Genomic DNA, 16045 nt, shown 5'->3' with positions numbered 1-16045 from the left:
GGTTAAGCATTGGCCAGGAGCTATTAAATACAGCTGCTGTAACTTTTCTCATCCTGTCTTAATGGCATAGAAGCACAAAGGTGAAAGTTATGCTTTATTTGTTCCTGGCTGAAATCTCAGTAACAGAATTGTTAAAGGAAGACTTGCAAGTTACTAATCCTCAGATAAACTGTCAATAAATGAGGGATGACTACCATCATCTATCTCAAAGGATGCAGTGAGAAGGAACTGAGAGAGTGGCAGGTAGAGCACTAATAGTAACTGGTACATGGTAATGAACAGACCAGCTGGGTGCCAGTGTGGCTCACACCTAGAATCCTGTCGACTCAAGAGGTTGAGATCTGGAGGATTGCAGATGGAAGCCAACCTAGGCAGGAAAGTCCTAGAGAATCCATCTTTTAAAACAAAAGCAAATAGCAAAAAGGCAGGGCTGGAGGTGTGGCCCAAGTGGTAGAGCACGAGCCAAGCAAGTTCAAAGTTCTGAGTTGTAATTCTAGCATCTTTAAACACACACACACACATACACACACACACACACACGCTACATATACTGGTAATCATCATGTTGGCAGTGCAAGGTGAGTAAGACCTACACAAGTATTACAGAGGGAATCCTAGGATCTGAGATGCCAGAGACACAAAAAGGCTTCATTTCACACCATCTTGTCTTCTTTTCTCTTTTTTTTTTTTTTGCCAGTCCTGGGGCTTGAACTCAGGGCCTGAGCACTGTCCCTGGCTTCTTTTTGCTCAAGGCTAGCACTCTGCCACTTGAGCCACAGCACCACTTCTTGCTTTTTCTGTTTATCTGGTGCTGAGGAATCGAACCCAGGGCTTCATATATATATGAGGCAAGCATTCTTGCCACTAGGCCATATACCCAGCCCCCATCGTCTTGTTTTTACCAAGATTTTGTGACAAGGACTACAACAATAATGTGGTAGCAAAGTTTGGTGCTCTACCACCTGGAAGCCACGCTTCCAACCCTCATTTCTCTTGAGTATTTGGCAGTCATGTGGTAACTCTGTTTAATCTTTTTTTTTATTAAATAAGCTGAAACAATATTAAAGCTATGGCTTGGAATGTTAGTGTTTGCCTAGCATGCATGAAGTCCTGGGTTTGATTCCTCAGTACCACATAAACAGATAAAGTTGGAAGTGGTGCTATGGCTCCAGTGATAGAACAAAAGAAGCAGAGAAAGTGCCCAAGCCCTGAGTTCAAGCCCCAGAGCTGGCAAAAAAGAAATTAATGCTCTTTGTGTAGTGATGGGAATAAACTGGGAAGGCTCAAAGTCCTTGGGCAACTGGAAGTGAATAGCACACAAGCAGGGGGGGCAGGGCAAGAAAAGGAAGAAGATGGTGCATATGAAAGTAAGCTAGTGCATTTGACAAAATATGAGGAAGTTTGTGTTTGGGGGTGAGAGTAGGGAGAACAGGAGGAGGGGCTTGGTGAGGATAGCTTCAGGAACAGGTGGCTCCAGGAGCCTTAAGACACAGGCAGAGTTGAAGATCAAGAAGGAAAGTGCAATTAGTCAGCTCCTTCAGCAGAAGTGGAGGATGGTGTCTTTAAGGTTGGTGGTTATAGGAAATTCAGCCAGCTGAAATGACAAAGGCAGGCAGGAACGCAGAGGTTTCTAGGTACTGAGAAGCAGTGGAAGCTTCACAGAGGTGACAGTAAATGGACAAGGGATCAAGGACAGGAGTGTCTGAATAAGTGTGCCAAAGGCAAGCAGGGGTGTTGGACACAAACTTTCTGTGCTGACAGGGCTGAGATGTGAGTATGCAAGGGAGTGTGTGTACAAGAGGATGGGATGGAAAGGTGAATGTAAACCTGGTTTGGGACTAGCTTTGCAGGTGACCAGCAACAAGAGGAAAGATTGGCAGAAGCAGGTGGCATGGGTTTTTAAGAGGATTGTGAGAAGTAACGGAGAGCAAACAAGAGCAGCCATAGTCAATGAGGAATGAAAACAAGTGGGGAGAAAGGTATAATTGTGGTTCATGAGTCTGGGAACCACAGACAATCCAACTCCCTCATTTCCCAGGTTAGGGAAGAGGAAGCTGGCTTGGTACACCAGCAGCTGAGCTGAGCCTCATCCACAGTGACTTCCTAAACTGTTTTGCTTTAGGAAGCCACTTCTGGCTGCCACCTCCAGTCACTACTAGGCTTCTGACAAGCATCAAGAAGTCCACAAGAAAATTCCTAAATCAGCCCAGCTATATGTCAGTCACACAGTTAAGACCTGAGGACAGGCCTACTTAGTACGTTTTGATCTAGCTGCTTACCTCACTTCCAAAGTTTGTTTCCATAGCTGGGGGGGATTACTTAGGGTCCTTTCTATTTTAGTCTTAACTTCCTCTGCCATCTTCATGGTACCTGTACTGCCCAAATGAGCCATTCAGTAAGCCTATCCTCCTACACTCCTGCCCCAGTTCCTCTTTCCTTGCCTGGGCTCACATTGTTGGGGTCTACATCCTGCCCCAGCCCTATCTCGTTGAAATCTTCCTTAAAGCTCAGCAAGCAGGGGCAGAGCAGGCAGGTAGAAGGAAGTTCCTACTTCATTGAACTGAGTCCAGTGCACTGGAATCATCCCTAAGCGCTTGGGCTCTAGATCCTATGCAATCAATCAACCTGCACTACGGCTTTATAAGGCCCGGGTTTCCCCAGAGACCCACCTACTAGCTGCCCCCTCGCGTCTCAGCCGCAGCCACTTACCTTGGCCACTTCCCAAGCATCCAGGGGCCAACGGCCTGGCCGGCAGTTTCCCCAGTACACGTCTCCATTTCTGTGGACGTGATGTCTCAAAATCGCCTGTTTCCACTCAGCACACACGGGACACTGAGGTTGAAACTGCAGAGGGCGGTGGTGAGGGGGGGGGGAGGGCGCCACGGGACCTGGAGGGGGGGCGGGGAGGAAAGCCCCTGGAGAGCTTTGGAGTCCTGAGGATCGTGGTCGGCCCCGCTTCCGGAAGGGGAAGGGAACGCTGCACCTCCGGAACTGGGCCAGGGATGGGGAAGTGGGGGATAGGAGTTGTGGTCAAGTGCTCACCTGGCGAGCGCGGGGTTGGCACCGTGAGCCGCCGCTGCAGGTAGCTCGGGGTCCCAGGCCGGGCGCTGTGGCGAGTAGGTCACGATGGAAGGAGAGCACCTCGCGCCCGACGAAGCCCTGCAGGCAGCTGCGCAGCAGCAGCAGGCAGTGTCCTGCCTTCACCCAGTTCTTGTACTCGTTGCAGTTCAGGCGCGCGGCCAGCTCCGACAGTACCATGTTTCACGCAGAGTCCCGGGGTGTGGCGACGGGGTGGGGGGGCGGGGAACGGCAATAGTGCGCATGCGCTGGGGCTTATGACGCAGGCGCGATCCCACCCAGGGACCGCCCCCACGCGCCGCGTCCAAGCGTGGAGCTGGCGTCATTGGTCTCAGGGGCGGGGTCTTTCAGTTTCCCTGGAAGGACCAACTCCACCCCTTAAGTGAGCCGCTGTTGTTTGCCTTGGGAAACAACACCCCATCAAAACCCCCGGTTGCCTGGGCACCTCTAGTTGAAACCCACAGGCTCTCTTCTCCACCCCAAACTTAAGTCCTGCAGGCCCCTCTCCTGATGTGCAGCTCCTGTTTTAACTTCTTTATTGTAGAGATGGAAAGTGCTCAAGGGATCTTTCTTGAATTAGTTGTATGCAATTCTATTAGCTCATTCCTAGGCCCACAGACTACCTCCACCAATTAGTGAAACATGACCACTGGCTGCCCATACTGCACACCTATTGCACTCCAGCTGTGTGCCAGGCTGACCCAAAGCTGAGAAACTCCACGATTGGGCCACCTGGCAGGAACAAACAGGACACCACCATATTGATCGGATTCTGAAGGGTAGCACAGCCCCAAGCATCCTGTGGCAAAGGCCAAAGATCATTTAAAAGACTTCAGTCTTAAGGCAGTCTAATTTAAGTTCCAAATAAATGCCACAGAGGTCAGAAGGCATTATCATGCCAATTTCAAATGGCCAATCATGTTTTGGTTTTTGCTTTTCTTTCTTTGGTGCTGGTTCTGGGACCCCAACTCAGGGCCTGGGCACTGTCCCTGAGATTTCCTCACTCAAGGCTAGTGCTCTGGCACTAGGGCCACAGCTCCACTTGCAGCTTTTCCTGGTATTTGGGGGGGATAAGTGTTATGGACTCTCCTGTCCGGGCTGGCTTTGAACTTGTGATTGTCAGATCTTATCCTCTGGAGAAGCTAGGGTTACAGGCGTGAACCACTGGTGCCCAGGTATGTTTTGTTTTCTCTCTCTCTTTTGCTGGTCCTAGGGCTTGAAATCGGAACCTGGGTACTGTCCCTGAGCCTTTGTGCTCAAGGCTAGCACTCTACCACTTGAGCTACAGAGACACTTCTGGCTTTTTTTTTTTTTTTTGAAATCTATTGGAGGTAAGAGTCTCACAGGGACTTTTCTACCCAAGATGGCTTTGAACCTTGATCCTTGAACCTTGATCTCAGTCTCCTGAGTAGCTAGGATTACAGGAGTGAGCCACCAGTGCCTGGCTTGTTTTTAGTTTTTTTGTGGGGTTTTTTTTTTTGTTTCTTTCTTTTAGTGCATTTCTTGAGCTTGGCAAACATGTGAAGATTGTGTGCATTCAAAAGTTTCCCCTTACTACTAGGTTTATACTTAGAGGCAAAGGGTTTAGTAGCAGGCACTCTGGACCCAAATGGCCTCTTCTTAGTGGGTTGCCCTTCAGGGGTAATTGCATCACAAGAAAATTACTTCATTTTTTGGTGGTCTCTTTATTATCTGTAAAAGGAGGATACTGACACCTAACAGGGTAGCTGGGAAATTAAATACACAGGCCTGGCACATAGTCAGTGCTCAGCAAATATTAGCTACCATTTTATCTTGATCTAAGTATACACATTAAACCATCAGTTATATTTTTAGGTAAAGTAAATAACAACTCACTGGCCACTTGGACTTGAAGGCTAGAAAACTGAGCAGATCTTAGCAGTCCTGGAGAGAAACTGCACAGTGCAGACTGGCCTCATCCTAAGGAAACTCATATACTTCCATCACCCTGGCCATTCCCACCAAGCCAAATGAAAAAGAAAACCCCACTAGAAACATTGAAAACTACATTAACATTTGTTCTTTTTTGTTCCTTGAGTGTAAGTTCTCTTAAAATTGTCTGGGAGTAGAGAACATTTGAAAGTGTAGTGGTGCATACCTTTAATCCCAGCACTCTGGAAGCAGAGGCAAGAGGACTGCGTAAAGCCTAGGAGTTGGAGGGCAGGTTGGGCAACATAGAGAGACCCTGGCTCTTTAGAAAAAAAATAATCGTGTACTTCTTTTGGAGAAAGAAAACATAAAAGAACTTTTATGTTGAAAATCAAATTAACTACAGTCGAAAGAATGACTTAGAATCCTGTAACTGGACAGGTTACTGTGTTAACTGCAACAAAGTGAAGTTATTAGTGAAATTCAGATTCAAAATTATGTATGCTTTCATGTCTTCACTTAGCTCACTCAACTGATTTTCAAACATAAGGTCGACTTTTGCGACTAAAAACTGTGTATTCTGCCGAAGGCTTCACTTTCCTCTTAATTCTCAAGGTACTTCTAGACATTCTGAAAGAGCATTTCAACTGATGGGAAAAAAGCAGGGGGCAAATCAGAACCACTTTCTTCCTTAACGGTTAAACTAATTCTAAACCATGCTACAATCCAAAACATCTTCGCCAAAATTAACTAGAGAGAGTTGATAGTTCTCTGAAGCTTGTATAAATTTTATTTATTACTGTAAATACTAAAGTTACATGGAATACACCTTAAAATTAAGTCCCAAACCATCTACTAAGGGAAATCACTATGAATATCCAGTCCCTTTGATCAAACCTGGGTAACAAAAGAGGCAAAAGACATGGTTTGAGATGAAACTTATGATTCCAATGCTAAATATTTTTCAAGCTTTAATAAAGCATATACCAATTCCAAGTACCAAGCATATCAAAATTCAATTTCATTGATTTACTCTTAATAAGCATCAAAAGAAAATTGCTGATTCCTATCTTACTTTTGATTTGCACAATGCATTCATAATTAAGAAAAAGTTCATTGAATGCATCATGTATAAAAATGCAGTTAACATTTCAAAATCACACTCAAAAAGGAAGATACCTGAAAAGTTAATTCTATTAATAAAATGTGACACAATATCATCCTGCAGATAAAAATACATTTCTTATATATACATGTAGATTTCTACATGAAAGAAAGAATTCAGCTCCAAATAGAAAAGGGCTGACGCTTGATAAAAGACATCTTAGATTGCCAAACTGATGTGATAATCACTATAAGGAGAACTGAAAACAGAAGGATAAAAAGGTAAGTTAAAGGAAGGATAAAAGTTTAGTCACCTACTCTGGAACAGTGGCAGAGTTGGGTGAGAAGCAGGAGATGAAAGCAGATATAAGACACAGAAGACAAAGGTCTCACCGTTGACCGGAAATGAATAGAGAATCAAGCAAAGTTAAGAACAGATATGATACAGTTGGCAGTGAGATGCTTGAAACTAGAACTTGGAGATTACAGTTATAAAAGTGTAATTAAATCATCTTTAAGTGGAATTAGACAAAGCATCTAAAATTTAATCGAGAACCAGTATTACAGTGACTAAATAACTTAGCATGTTATTATCTTAAATTATTTTTCCCCCAAACAATATTAAGTCGCCAGAAGACAGTCATTTCAGATTATGTTCTTTGAAACTTAAAAAGTCCCTGACTAGGAGAGACAGTTCAGCATTCCAAAAAGAAACTCCGCTGAGATATGCATCAGAAACTTCACTGGCCCCTGCCTGCATAGGCCCTGAGTCTTGAGGACTCTTACAATGACTAGACCAAGTTTCTTGCAAGTAAAACAGTCTATTATTTTGTTGACAATGAATTCACTTAAGATTGTTCAAAACAACACCAATTTTGGTGGGGAAGGCAAGGAGAAGTGAAGGTAAAGAAATACCACAGAAAATTCGCACAAAGGTCAAGCATTAAATTTCCTCATTTCCTAATTAATGCTGTATGCAGAAGTATCCTGTAAATAAAATTTGCCTACCAAAAAAGCTCCCATATCCTCAACAGATGAGAAGGACTTTCTCAAGATAAAGCACTGTCTCTTCTCAAAAACTCAGTTCTTTTCATAATTAATTTCTACAATGAAAGATAACTGAGGGGCTAAGTGTGACCTCCACTTGTTAGGAATGTCTGAAGAAAAAAATTAACCTTGAAACTGATGTTTTGGGTCAAATCTCAGACATTATTAGAAAATTACTTTCTCCATCAGGTTAAGGATGAAGGGAGGAGGCCCTATAAAAATCCTAGAGCTTATTATACACACATAAGTGAGTGTCACCTTTCACCTAGCTTTATTAAATATTGCTTCTTTGGGATGTGTTTATAACGACTCCCAGAACATTTTTGTGTAAGGATTCAAAGCGGTCATATTAAAATACAGCTCCAATATAAAGTTTGTCACAGTTTTACAGTATTCAAAAATGACAGACCTGCCTTAAAAAAACAAAACAAAAACAAAAATAAAAAAGGACTATTACACCCAAGACATAAGGAGACAATTAAATAAACAAGTTTGGCATTTTCATATCTTTATAGTATAAAACAGAATATTAAATCTATTACTGGCAAGCGGACACTGATGTATTATCCTAGTTTGAAATGTGTCCCCATTTAACCACACTATACAAGTTCACTATACAAAAAAATTGATGATCTTTTTTGATGAAAGAAGTGCACCCTGAAAATGTTTGCCAGTTTAGAATATTTAGTTCTAAAAGTTTAAAAAAAAAGTCCTTTTCCTTTTTAAACCTGAAGGCTGAATTCATTTTTTTGTTGTTTTGTCACATTTGTCAGCCTTCCTGGTTTTAAAAACAATAGTGTCTACGGACGCCCACCAGGGGGCAGTGTAAGATTAGCCATTAAATCACGAACAGCTGCAAATATTGTGCATTCACCTGAAACAGAGAAAAATGGTCATTAGCTATTCGCAATACAGGAAAGATGATGTTAACACACCGGTGGAGGGAAGGGGGAATTAAATCTGAAATTAATTAGAACTTTAAAGATTATAGAAGATTAAACTGTGGTGAGATATAAAAAAGGTTATATTTGATTTGGGTTGTTTTTCCTCAGAAGGAAATGTTGGGTAAGTTCCAGTAAGGTTCAAATTGGGACATGCCTAAAGTTGCATAGAAATAATGTTGTATTGGATAAGCTTTAAAAGTTGGGCGCTTTTTTTTTTTTTGCCGTTCCTGGACCTTGAACCCTGGGCCTGGGTTCTGTCCCTAGGCTTCTTTGTGCTCAAGGCTAGCACTCTACACCACTACAGCTACAGCACCACTTTTGTTTTTTTTCTGCGTAGTTTATTGAGATAAGACTCTCATAGACTTTCCTGCCGGCTTGGCTAAGAACCGTGATCCTCAGATCTCAGCCTTCTGAGTAGCTAGGATTATAGGCGTGAGCCACCAGTGCCCAGCAAAAGTTGGGTTTTATGTTAAAAGTTTAAGGTTACTTACTATTCATTTTTAATCTAACAAAAAGATCTAATTTATCTTCATATATTATTAATTACAACTTTGTGAGGTATCCTTCTAAGGTTGCATTACAGACTAGATAAAAATGTCTCCTACAACACTTTCCAGGAAAACTCTCTGTGATGGAAATGTGTATGTATGTGTATTGTGGCTATTGAGCACTTGTAACATAGCTAGTCTACTTATGAAACAGAATTCAAAATTAAGAGTTAAAAATAAATTGTATTTACTTTTAACTGACTTAAACAGCCACATGTGGCTATTGGCAGTTAGTTAGGCAGCATATACTGACATCTACTGGAGATTTCTCCTAAATTTTTAAGGAAATGGTCAATTTCCGTATTTCAAAAATAAAATTAAATTAAAATCAGCTGAGTACAAAATTAGACCTTAAGCCAAGCACGGGTGGCTCATGCCTGTAATCCTAGCTACTTAGAAGGCTGAAATCTGAGGATCGCTGTTCAAAGCCAGAATGGGAAGGAGTGTGTATAAGTCTCTTATCTCCAATTAATTAACCCAAACCCAGAAGTAAAGCTGTGGCTCAAGTCGTAGAGCACTAGTCTTGAGTGAAAAAGCTCAGGGACAGCACTCAGGCCCCAAGTTCAAGCAAGCCCCAGGATTCACACACATTCTCTCTCTCTCTCTCTCTCTCTCTCTCTCTCTCTCTCTCTCTCTCTCTCTCTCTCTCTCTCTCTCTCTCTCTCTCTCTCTCTCTCAAGATTCTCCTACCTCAGCCTCCCAAGTGGTAGGATTACAGGTGTGTGATAACATGCCTGTGTTGGTTTTTTCCTTAAAAGTACTTTACCATGGGCAAAGTGACAGGTGTGAGGGGATGCCAGGGAAGCTAAAATATGGCATTATCAACAATCCAAAATTACAACTTGTTAAGGGGGCTGATGATTCATCCTTCTCAACTTCCCCTTCTCACTTCTTGTAAATACTACAAATATTTCAATATTATAAACCAAAAGCTGGATCTCTTCCACTAGAGCATTGGTACTATAGAAGCTGAAAGTGGGAGAACTAAAGACCTCACATGTTTCATTGCTTACTGGAAAAGGGAAGGATGTGCAAGGATGCTGTACAAACTACTGCCAAACTTCTCTCCAACCACTGGAAAATGAAGGCACAGAATGGAAAGGAATTCCAAAGATTTGTCCAGCCAAAGGGGGTTGGGTGGGGGGGAAAGGAAATAGAAAACCCACTCTCAAAATATTTCACCAATTTCTTAAATGAAAGATATATATATGTATGTATATATGTATATAACACATGTACATACATACATATATTTAACACTTTCACTGATATCTGGTAGAAAAGCTTGCTTGATCCCAATAGGATCAAAACATTTTTCTTTTAATTTTAAATTCCATGGACATAATACATAAAAACACATAAGATAATGGTAAGTCATTTGTTTGTGAAGGAATGGTTATTATCAAAGTTCTACTGGACTGCTACCTTAAGAATTGTAATAGTTTTAGACTTTGATTCTTGAGGACCTATTTTCAGCTGAAAGAAGAGAGAAGTCAAAGGATGAAAGCAGGAAATTGTAAGAAGTAGAAGTATTACAACAAAAGATGCATACTCTTCTCTACTGCCCAGTGGAGTCATTAGAAACTGAGACCTTGTCTATATACAATATGGGGAAACAAACAGCTAAAGAGATCACTTCTCTCAGGATTATTCTCCTAACACTTGAACACTGTGGTACCTACAAATGTTTCCGAGAACAACTTTCCCTCATTAGCCATAATTCTGTTAAGCTGTTCTATAGAGGTAAAAAGGACTTTCTTAGCATTAAAAATAAGCAACATTAAAAATTAAATTGTCATCAATTAGAAATGAACAAAATGGAAGAAAAGTTCTCTTTGCCAACCTTTACTGTTTTGTAACCCCAAATTTAACACTGCTGGGAGTTACGTGTTCTGTGTAGCTAGGACAGTATCGAAAGGACTTGGTTGCTGGTTTCCTTGGATGTGTTCAGTTTGAGAGCTTCATTGTGCACTTGGTGAAAAGGTTCACTTGCACCCGCCTGATACTTATATAAGAAGCCCAAAAAGCAGTGGTGCCATTTGTATCAGCTTTTATTCTTCACAAAACATTTAGAAGATACAGAACTTTTCATGACAATATTGTAGTCATGATTGAACCATGAAATATGAGAAACCAACATGCATTTCAACTTTGTGATGTACAGAGTGGCAGGTATTGATGGCAGGGCAGGAATTCACAGCCATGGAAAATTCTATCATCCTAACCTAGGGCTTTTTGTGGCAATGTGTGCTATAAATACAAGCTTCTGGCATTAGCAACTGGGTCAGTCCCAATAGTAAATTACCAAGGAAAAATTAAAAGTCCAGGCAGCAGAGAAATGGACAAAAATAAAAAAAAAATACAGGAAGAAAGGAAGAAAGCGACAGGCAGACATTAGAAGGCCCACAGCAGCAAGCTAGTACTGGGGTTGGGGGGTAGAGTGGCTGGGGTTGGGGGGAGTAGGAGAGGAGGAGAGAAGGAGGTGTCTCTCGAAAGAACTTTTAGAACATATGCAATAAAATACCATCTACTGGTCATGTACCTTGTCGTGGAGGGTTCATCTCTGCAAACCTCTTTAGAATGTTGCTGACCATCATGGGAGCAGCAACAGAAGAGTTCTGCTGTCTGGGAATGTCTGCCTGCTGGGTTGTACCTGAAGCCATGTCATAAATGATGGGAACTATAATACTAACAGGTTCTTGGGGAGGGACTGATGTTTTCTGAGTTAGTTGAAGCTGTAAACACACAAAGAGAAAAAAAGTGGAAAATAAAACATTTGTCTAAATTTACCCAAGATACTATATCATTGACTGTACTTTAAGACATAGCAAGCAAAAGGAAGTGAAATGTGACAAACAACTAAATATGATGGGTTCATCACTAGGTCAATATATTTCTATGAATACTTTGGAAAGCATAATGTCTAAGCTGCTACTTCACAAGCCTGGGCAGCAATGGGCAATGTATCCAGTATCCAAAGTGGCTCCATTACCCCCACATGGCTTCTTCCTTGGAAGCTCTGCACACACACAGGTGGCTAGTGATACTTACAAAGAACAGCATTTTGGATTTCAGCACTACAGCAGGTGTCCCAGGAGGTGCAATTGGTGGTGCACTGGGAGGGATCGTCAGGCAAAACTGAACATTCCATTTTAGCTGTGTTGCCTGGTCAGGAAACTGTTTGGGGGAAAAAAAGAAGAATCATGACAAGGTCATATATCAATGTTTCAAATCATATTCTAGTACAGGAGTTTGAAAAAGTTAGAATTTCATTTTAGATCCAATTATTATTCATAGAACATAAAGTTGGGAACCTACATTTATTCAAAAGAAATATGTGTGTATACATATTTATATTGTGTGTGTAGATAGACATAGATAGAGACAGATAGTCAAGTGAATGACTAAATGGAGTTGCCTGAATTTATGTACTCTGTCCCCCTTCTTTCCCTGCCACTTCATTAATTCTCAAAGTCTATGGGTTCACCTTCTGAAGTATCTAATACCTAGTCCTTGTGTCCATTATCCTTACTCCTCCCATGGTTCCCTATTACCTCCTTCCAGTTGGTGCTTTCCCTAGTCCACCTTTACACTGCCATCAGGTACAAATCCTAAGTTTATTTCTAATCAAGTGCTCAAATGTTCACTGGTACTCAGTGATGCATGTTGCCGCCACCATTGCCAAAGTAAGGACTAACACCTGACAAACACAGCTCTTTTCTTATTCTTCCAAAAACAGCTTTATTGTGCAACAACAAAACCATAACAGCAACACAAAAATTTGGTTGTAACAAAGCTATCAACACAGCAAAGTAAGAACAGAGTTAATAAACAGGCATTGCTGCATCTTAAATTCATTATTTCCTTTAACAGGAACCACTAATCCAGTGGTTCTCAACTCAATCTGCAATGTAGAGAAATAAAGGAAAAGAATAGTGCTTTAAAAAGTTAGCTATAGCAAAGGCTCACTTCTGAATAATGAAGTTAGCAACTCTTTAGAACAGGGCACAGGGACGGGGAGTATGGCCTGCTGGTAGACTGCTTGCCTCGTATACATGAAGCCCTGTGTTTGATTCCTCAGCACCACATATATAGAAAATGGCCAGAAGTGGCGCTGTGGCTCAAGTGGCAGAGTGCTAGCCTTGAGCAAAGAGAAGCCAGGGACAGTGCTCAGGCCCTGAGTCCAAGCCCCAGGACTGGCAAAAAAAAAAAAAAGACTAGAACAGGGCCTGGGCAAAGATTTTTAAAGTACTCTTAGTATTGAGAACTACAAATGTAAACTAAAAAATAATTTATGAAAATGTCTTCACAGCAACTCAAAAAGTCAAACACTGATCCTCTGACCAACTTCTTCCTTGTGCAGGCCATTTCTTGCTGTTCTTAATTCCATTAATATTAGAAATGATATATGCTAGCCAAATTGAAATTCTCACTAGTTTGACCTTTATAAAATTTAAAACAGGACTAACTTTAGGAAAGAATCTTCTAAATTTTAAGTGTGTCTATAACACATTGAATGTCAGCTATTTGTTTAACCAGGAGGAAAATGTGCTAGAAAATACTTTATGTTACCATAAAATAATACTCATTTCATGTATCCACAAATAAACTTTTTGCTACAGCCAGGAAGAGCTGAGTCATTACTACCTATTTCTAAAGCTGCAGGAACTTTAAAAAAAAAAAAAGATCATTTATCTTCAAAGTCAAAACCCAAGCAACTTTTTTGTTAGAAATGTATGTACAGGGCTGGGAATAGGGCCTAGTGGCAAGAGTGCTTGCCTTGTATATACATGAAGCCCTAGGTTCGATTCCTCAGTACCACAGGCCAGAAGTGGTAGTGTGGCTCAAGTGGTAGAGTGCTAGCCTTGAGCAAAAAGAAGCCAGGGACAGTGCTCAGGCCCTGAGTTCAAGCCCCAGGACTGGCAAAAAAAATGCATGTATAAAATACCTCATCTGCAACTCTATTATAGCCTGACAAATCTCTATTGGGAGGTTCAGTAGTAACTATAGGCATTTATCTTCAAAACAGTATTTTTCAGGTTTGGAAATAGTATCATATCAAGCATGGAAAATAACTTTCCCTGGTTTAAGACTATATGAATTCACTTAGACATGTCTTTTATTTTATTTTTTTATTTTATTTTATTTTTTTGCCAGTCCTGGGCCTTGGACTCAGGGCCTGAGCACTGTCCCTGGCTTCTTCCCACTCAAGGCTAGCACTCTGCCACTTGAGCCACAGCGCCACTTCTGGCCATTTTCTATATATGTGGTGCTGGGGAATGGAAGCCAGGGCTTCATGTATATGAGGCAAACATTCTTGCCACTAGGCCATATCCCCAGCCCCTAGACATGTCTTCCTGAATTCAGTGAATCACACGTCTTCAGCAAGTTTGTCTGATCTCCATGTCAATCTCAACTCCTACATTCTTGCCTAAAAGCATCTTCATTTATGTCTTCAATGTCTACCAGATATGGTAGATGAGTCCTCCGGTATTAGTATGTATTATGCTACCCAAATTCTTCATTGTGCTGCCCCCCTCCCAGCCTCCTCCTCCAGCCCACAGAACAGCTGAATTTCAAGGGCTCCCCTAAGTCCAGGCCTTGACACTCATGCTTCTTGTTGCCTGAGGCTCTGCCTTGTTGCAATTGCTGGGTAAAGCTGAAGACTCTCCCATGGCCCCTATGTCCTTTGTGGGCTTTGAGGTCAGCCTGGGGTTCTTGGCCCCAGGCAGCAGGAGTCAGAGTGGCAGTAGCTCCTCTGTGAAGTCACACAGCAGAAGCTGCTTTCAAGGCACATAGAATGGCAGTGGTTTGTCTGCATGGCTCCTAGGAGGCTCAGGGATAGCTGCAAATCAAGGCCCTTCTTGATTGGTTATCCACTTAAAGTTCTATTTCTAACTCATTCCCTATATAGACTAGCTGGAACAATGTTTATGAGTTTAAATTATATTCACTGGTATTTTGTTTATAGGAGTACTTCTATTATTTCTTAAAAGAAAAACAGATTTCTTTCAGACATAAATGTTTGCTAATAGCCTATCAGATTAAAAGCTAAATGGTGAGATTATTAGCAAAAGAACACTGCTTCCCTAATACTAATAGTAAAGCACCAGTGAAAAGATTGAGCAATTCACATCAATAATAGAAATATTAAAATGAAAGGACTATTGTCAGATTGAAAATAATACAATCAGCTGTATTTTGGATTATTTCTATATAATTGTAAGGATTATCTAGTGGAGTAAAAATGTAAAACTCGGAAAAAGTCATTCAAAAGTGGGCTTGGAATATAACTTGGTGGTAGAGCACTTGCCTAGCATGTACAAGGCCCTGGGTTCCATCCCCAGAATGGCCAATACATAAATAAACTTCAAGGGGCTTACATTTCTAGTATACACAGAGTGCTTACAAATTAGTAAGAGAAAGACTGATAAAACCATTGACAAGGATGTAAGAAAGCAGGTACTGTCATAAATTGCTAGTGGGAATACAAACCAATAATGTCTATGGAGAACAACTGAGTAGTATATATCAAAATTATAAATATACCTACATATCTATATCCATATCTCTATATAGCTATATCTTTTGATGTTCTGATGTATCAAGTCATTCTAGAAATGGATCCCACAGACAAACTGGCACATCCATAAAGGGCTCTTTCCTATGGCCCTTTATAATATCACATATGGCTGCTGACCTATATAAGAAGAAAAGAGACCTGGGTAGAAACACACCCAGGGAGGCATAGATGGGAATGACAGGCATACAAGCCAAGAGACACCAAGGATTGTTGGCACCATCAGCAGAGAAGAGAAAGGCATAGATCCTTCGGAGAGACTGTGACCCTACCAACACCTTGACGGAGAATGACTATGCTCCAGAGTGGTGGGGGAAGAAACTGCTCCTGTTTTAAGCCACTTTGTGTTCATTTGTTCTACTGGCACTAGAAAACAAATGCAAATACAGACAGAGCTATAAAGAAAAGAACAAAAATCCCTGAAAGGCCATCAACAAATTTAAGAGGAGTGGAGGAGCTATGGCTCAAGTGGTAAAGCACCAACCTTAGAGAAAAAGCTAAGTGAATAGGCCCTGAGTTCAAGCCCCAGTACTGGCACAAAAATATTTTTTTTAATTTAAGATGCTTTACAAAACAAACCCCACTGAAAGCAGGTATCTAGTGCACTAAAGGCAGTATCTGCAGTGGCTCAGCACTTCAGTCTTTACAGCTCTTCAGGGGACAAGATGGCTATAAACCATGAAGGTGGGGAGCCAGATAAGAACTTTTATAACACATAAATTTGTACAGATGCACATACACGTTTCTAAACAAAAATAGGGGAAATAAAGTACAAAATATGATGCTTAATGTTATTATTTCACTTAAGGAGTACAGGAGAGAGAGGAAATTGGCTTTTATAAGTAGACTACCTC

At 41.3% G+C, this 16045-nt stretch overlaps 2 protein-coding genes across 7 annotated transcripts in view; both read right to left on the bottom strand.

The window, feature by feature from the left end:
• The window catches only part of C28HXorf38 (chromosome 28 CXorf38 homolog), a 15786-nt gene extending 12440 nt beyond the window's left edge, over positions 1-3346 (bottom strand). Inside the window, exons 1-2 of one of the 4 annotated variants that reach the window (XM_048336512.1) lie at positions 3043-3346; positions 2710-2844 (exon numbers count right to left, since the gene is read on the bottom strand). In XM_048336512.1, the coding sequence (XP_048192469.1) occupies positions 2710-2844; positions 3043-3258 (351 nt within the window). In that variant the 5' untranslated portion in view covers positions 3259-3346. The remainder of the gene's footprint in view (positions 1-2709; positions 2845-3042) is intronic. The other 3 variants (XM_048336511.1, XM_048336510.1, XM_048336509.1) reach the window with 3 other exon arrangements.
• Positions 3347-5732: 2386 nt separating this feature from the next.
• Positions 5733-16045, bottom strand: part of Med14 (mediator complex subunit 14) — an 85839-nt gene continuing 75526 nt past the window's right edge. For all 3 annotated transcript variants that reach the window (XM_048335608.1, XM_048335610.1, XM_048335609.1), the window contains 3 exons: positions 11663-11788; positions 11154-11346; positions 5733-7993 (listed from right to left, as the gene is read on the bottom strand). In XM_048335608.1, coding sequence (XP_048191565.1) covers positions 7920-7993; positions 11154-11346; positions 11663-11788 — 393 coding nt within the window. In that variant the 3' untranslated portion in view covers positions 5733-7919. The remainder of the gene's footprint in view (positions 7994-11153; positions 11347-11662; positions 11789-16045) is intronic.

The sequence above is a fragment of the Perognathus longimembris genome, chromosome 28 (genome assembly GCF_023159225.1).
Source record: "Perognathus longimembris pacificus isolate PPM17 chromosome 28, ASM2315922v1, whole genome shotgun sequence".
In the NCBI taxonomy this organism is placed as follows: Eukaryota; Metazoa; Chordata; class Mammalia; order Rodentia; family Heteromyidae; genus Perognathus; species Perognathus longimembris.
This window is presented reverse-complemented; position numbering and strand designations above follow the sequence as displayed.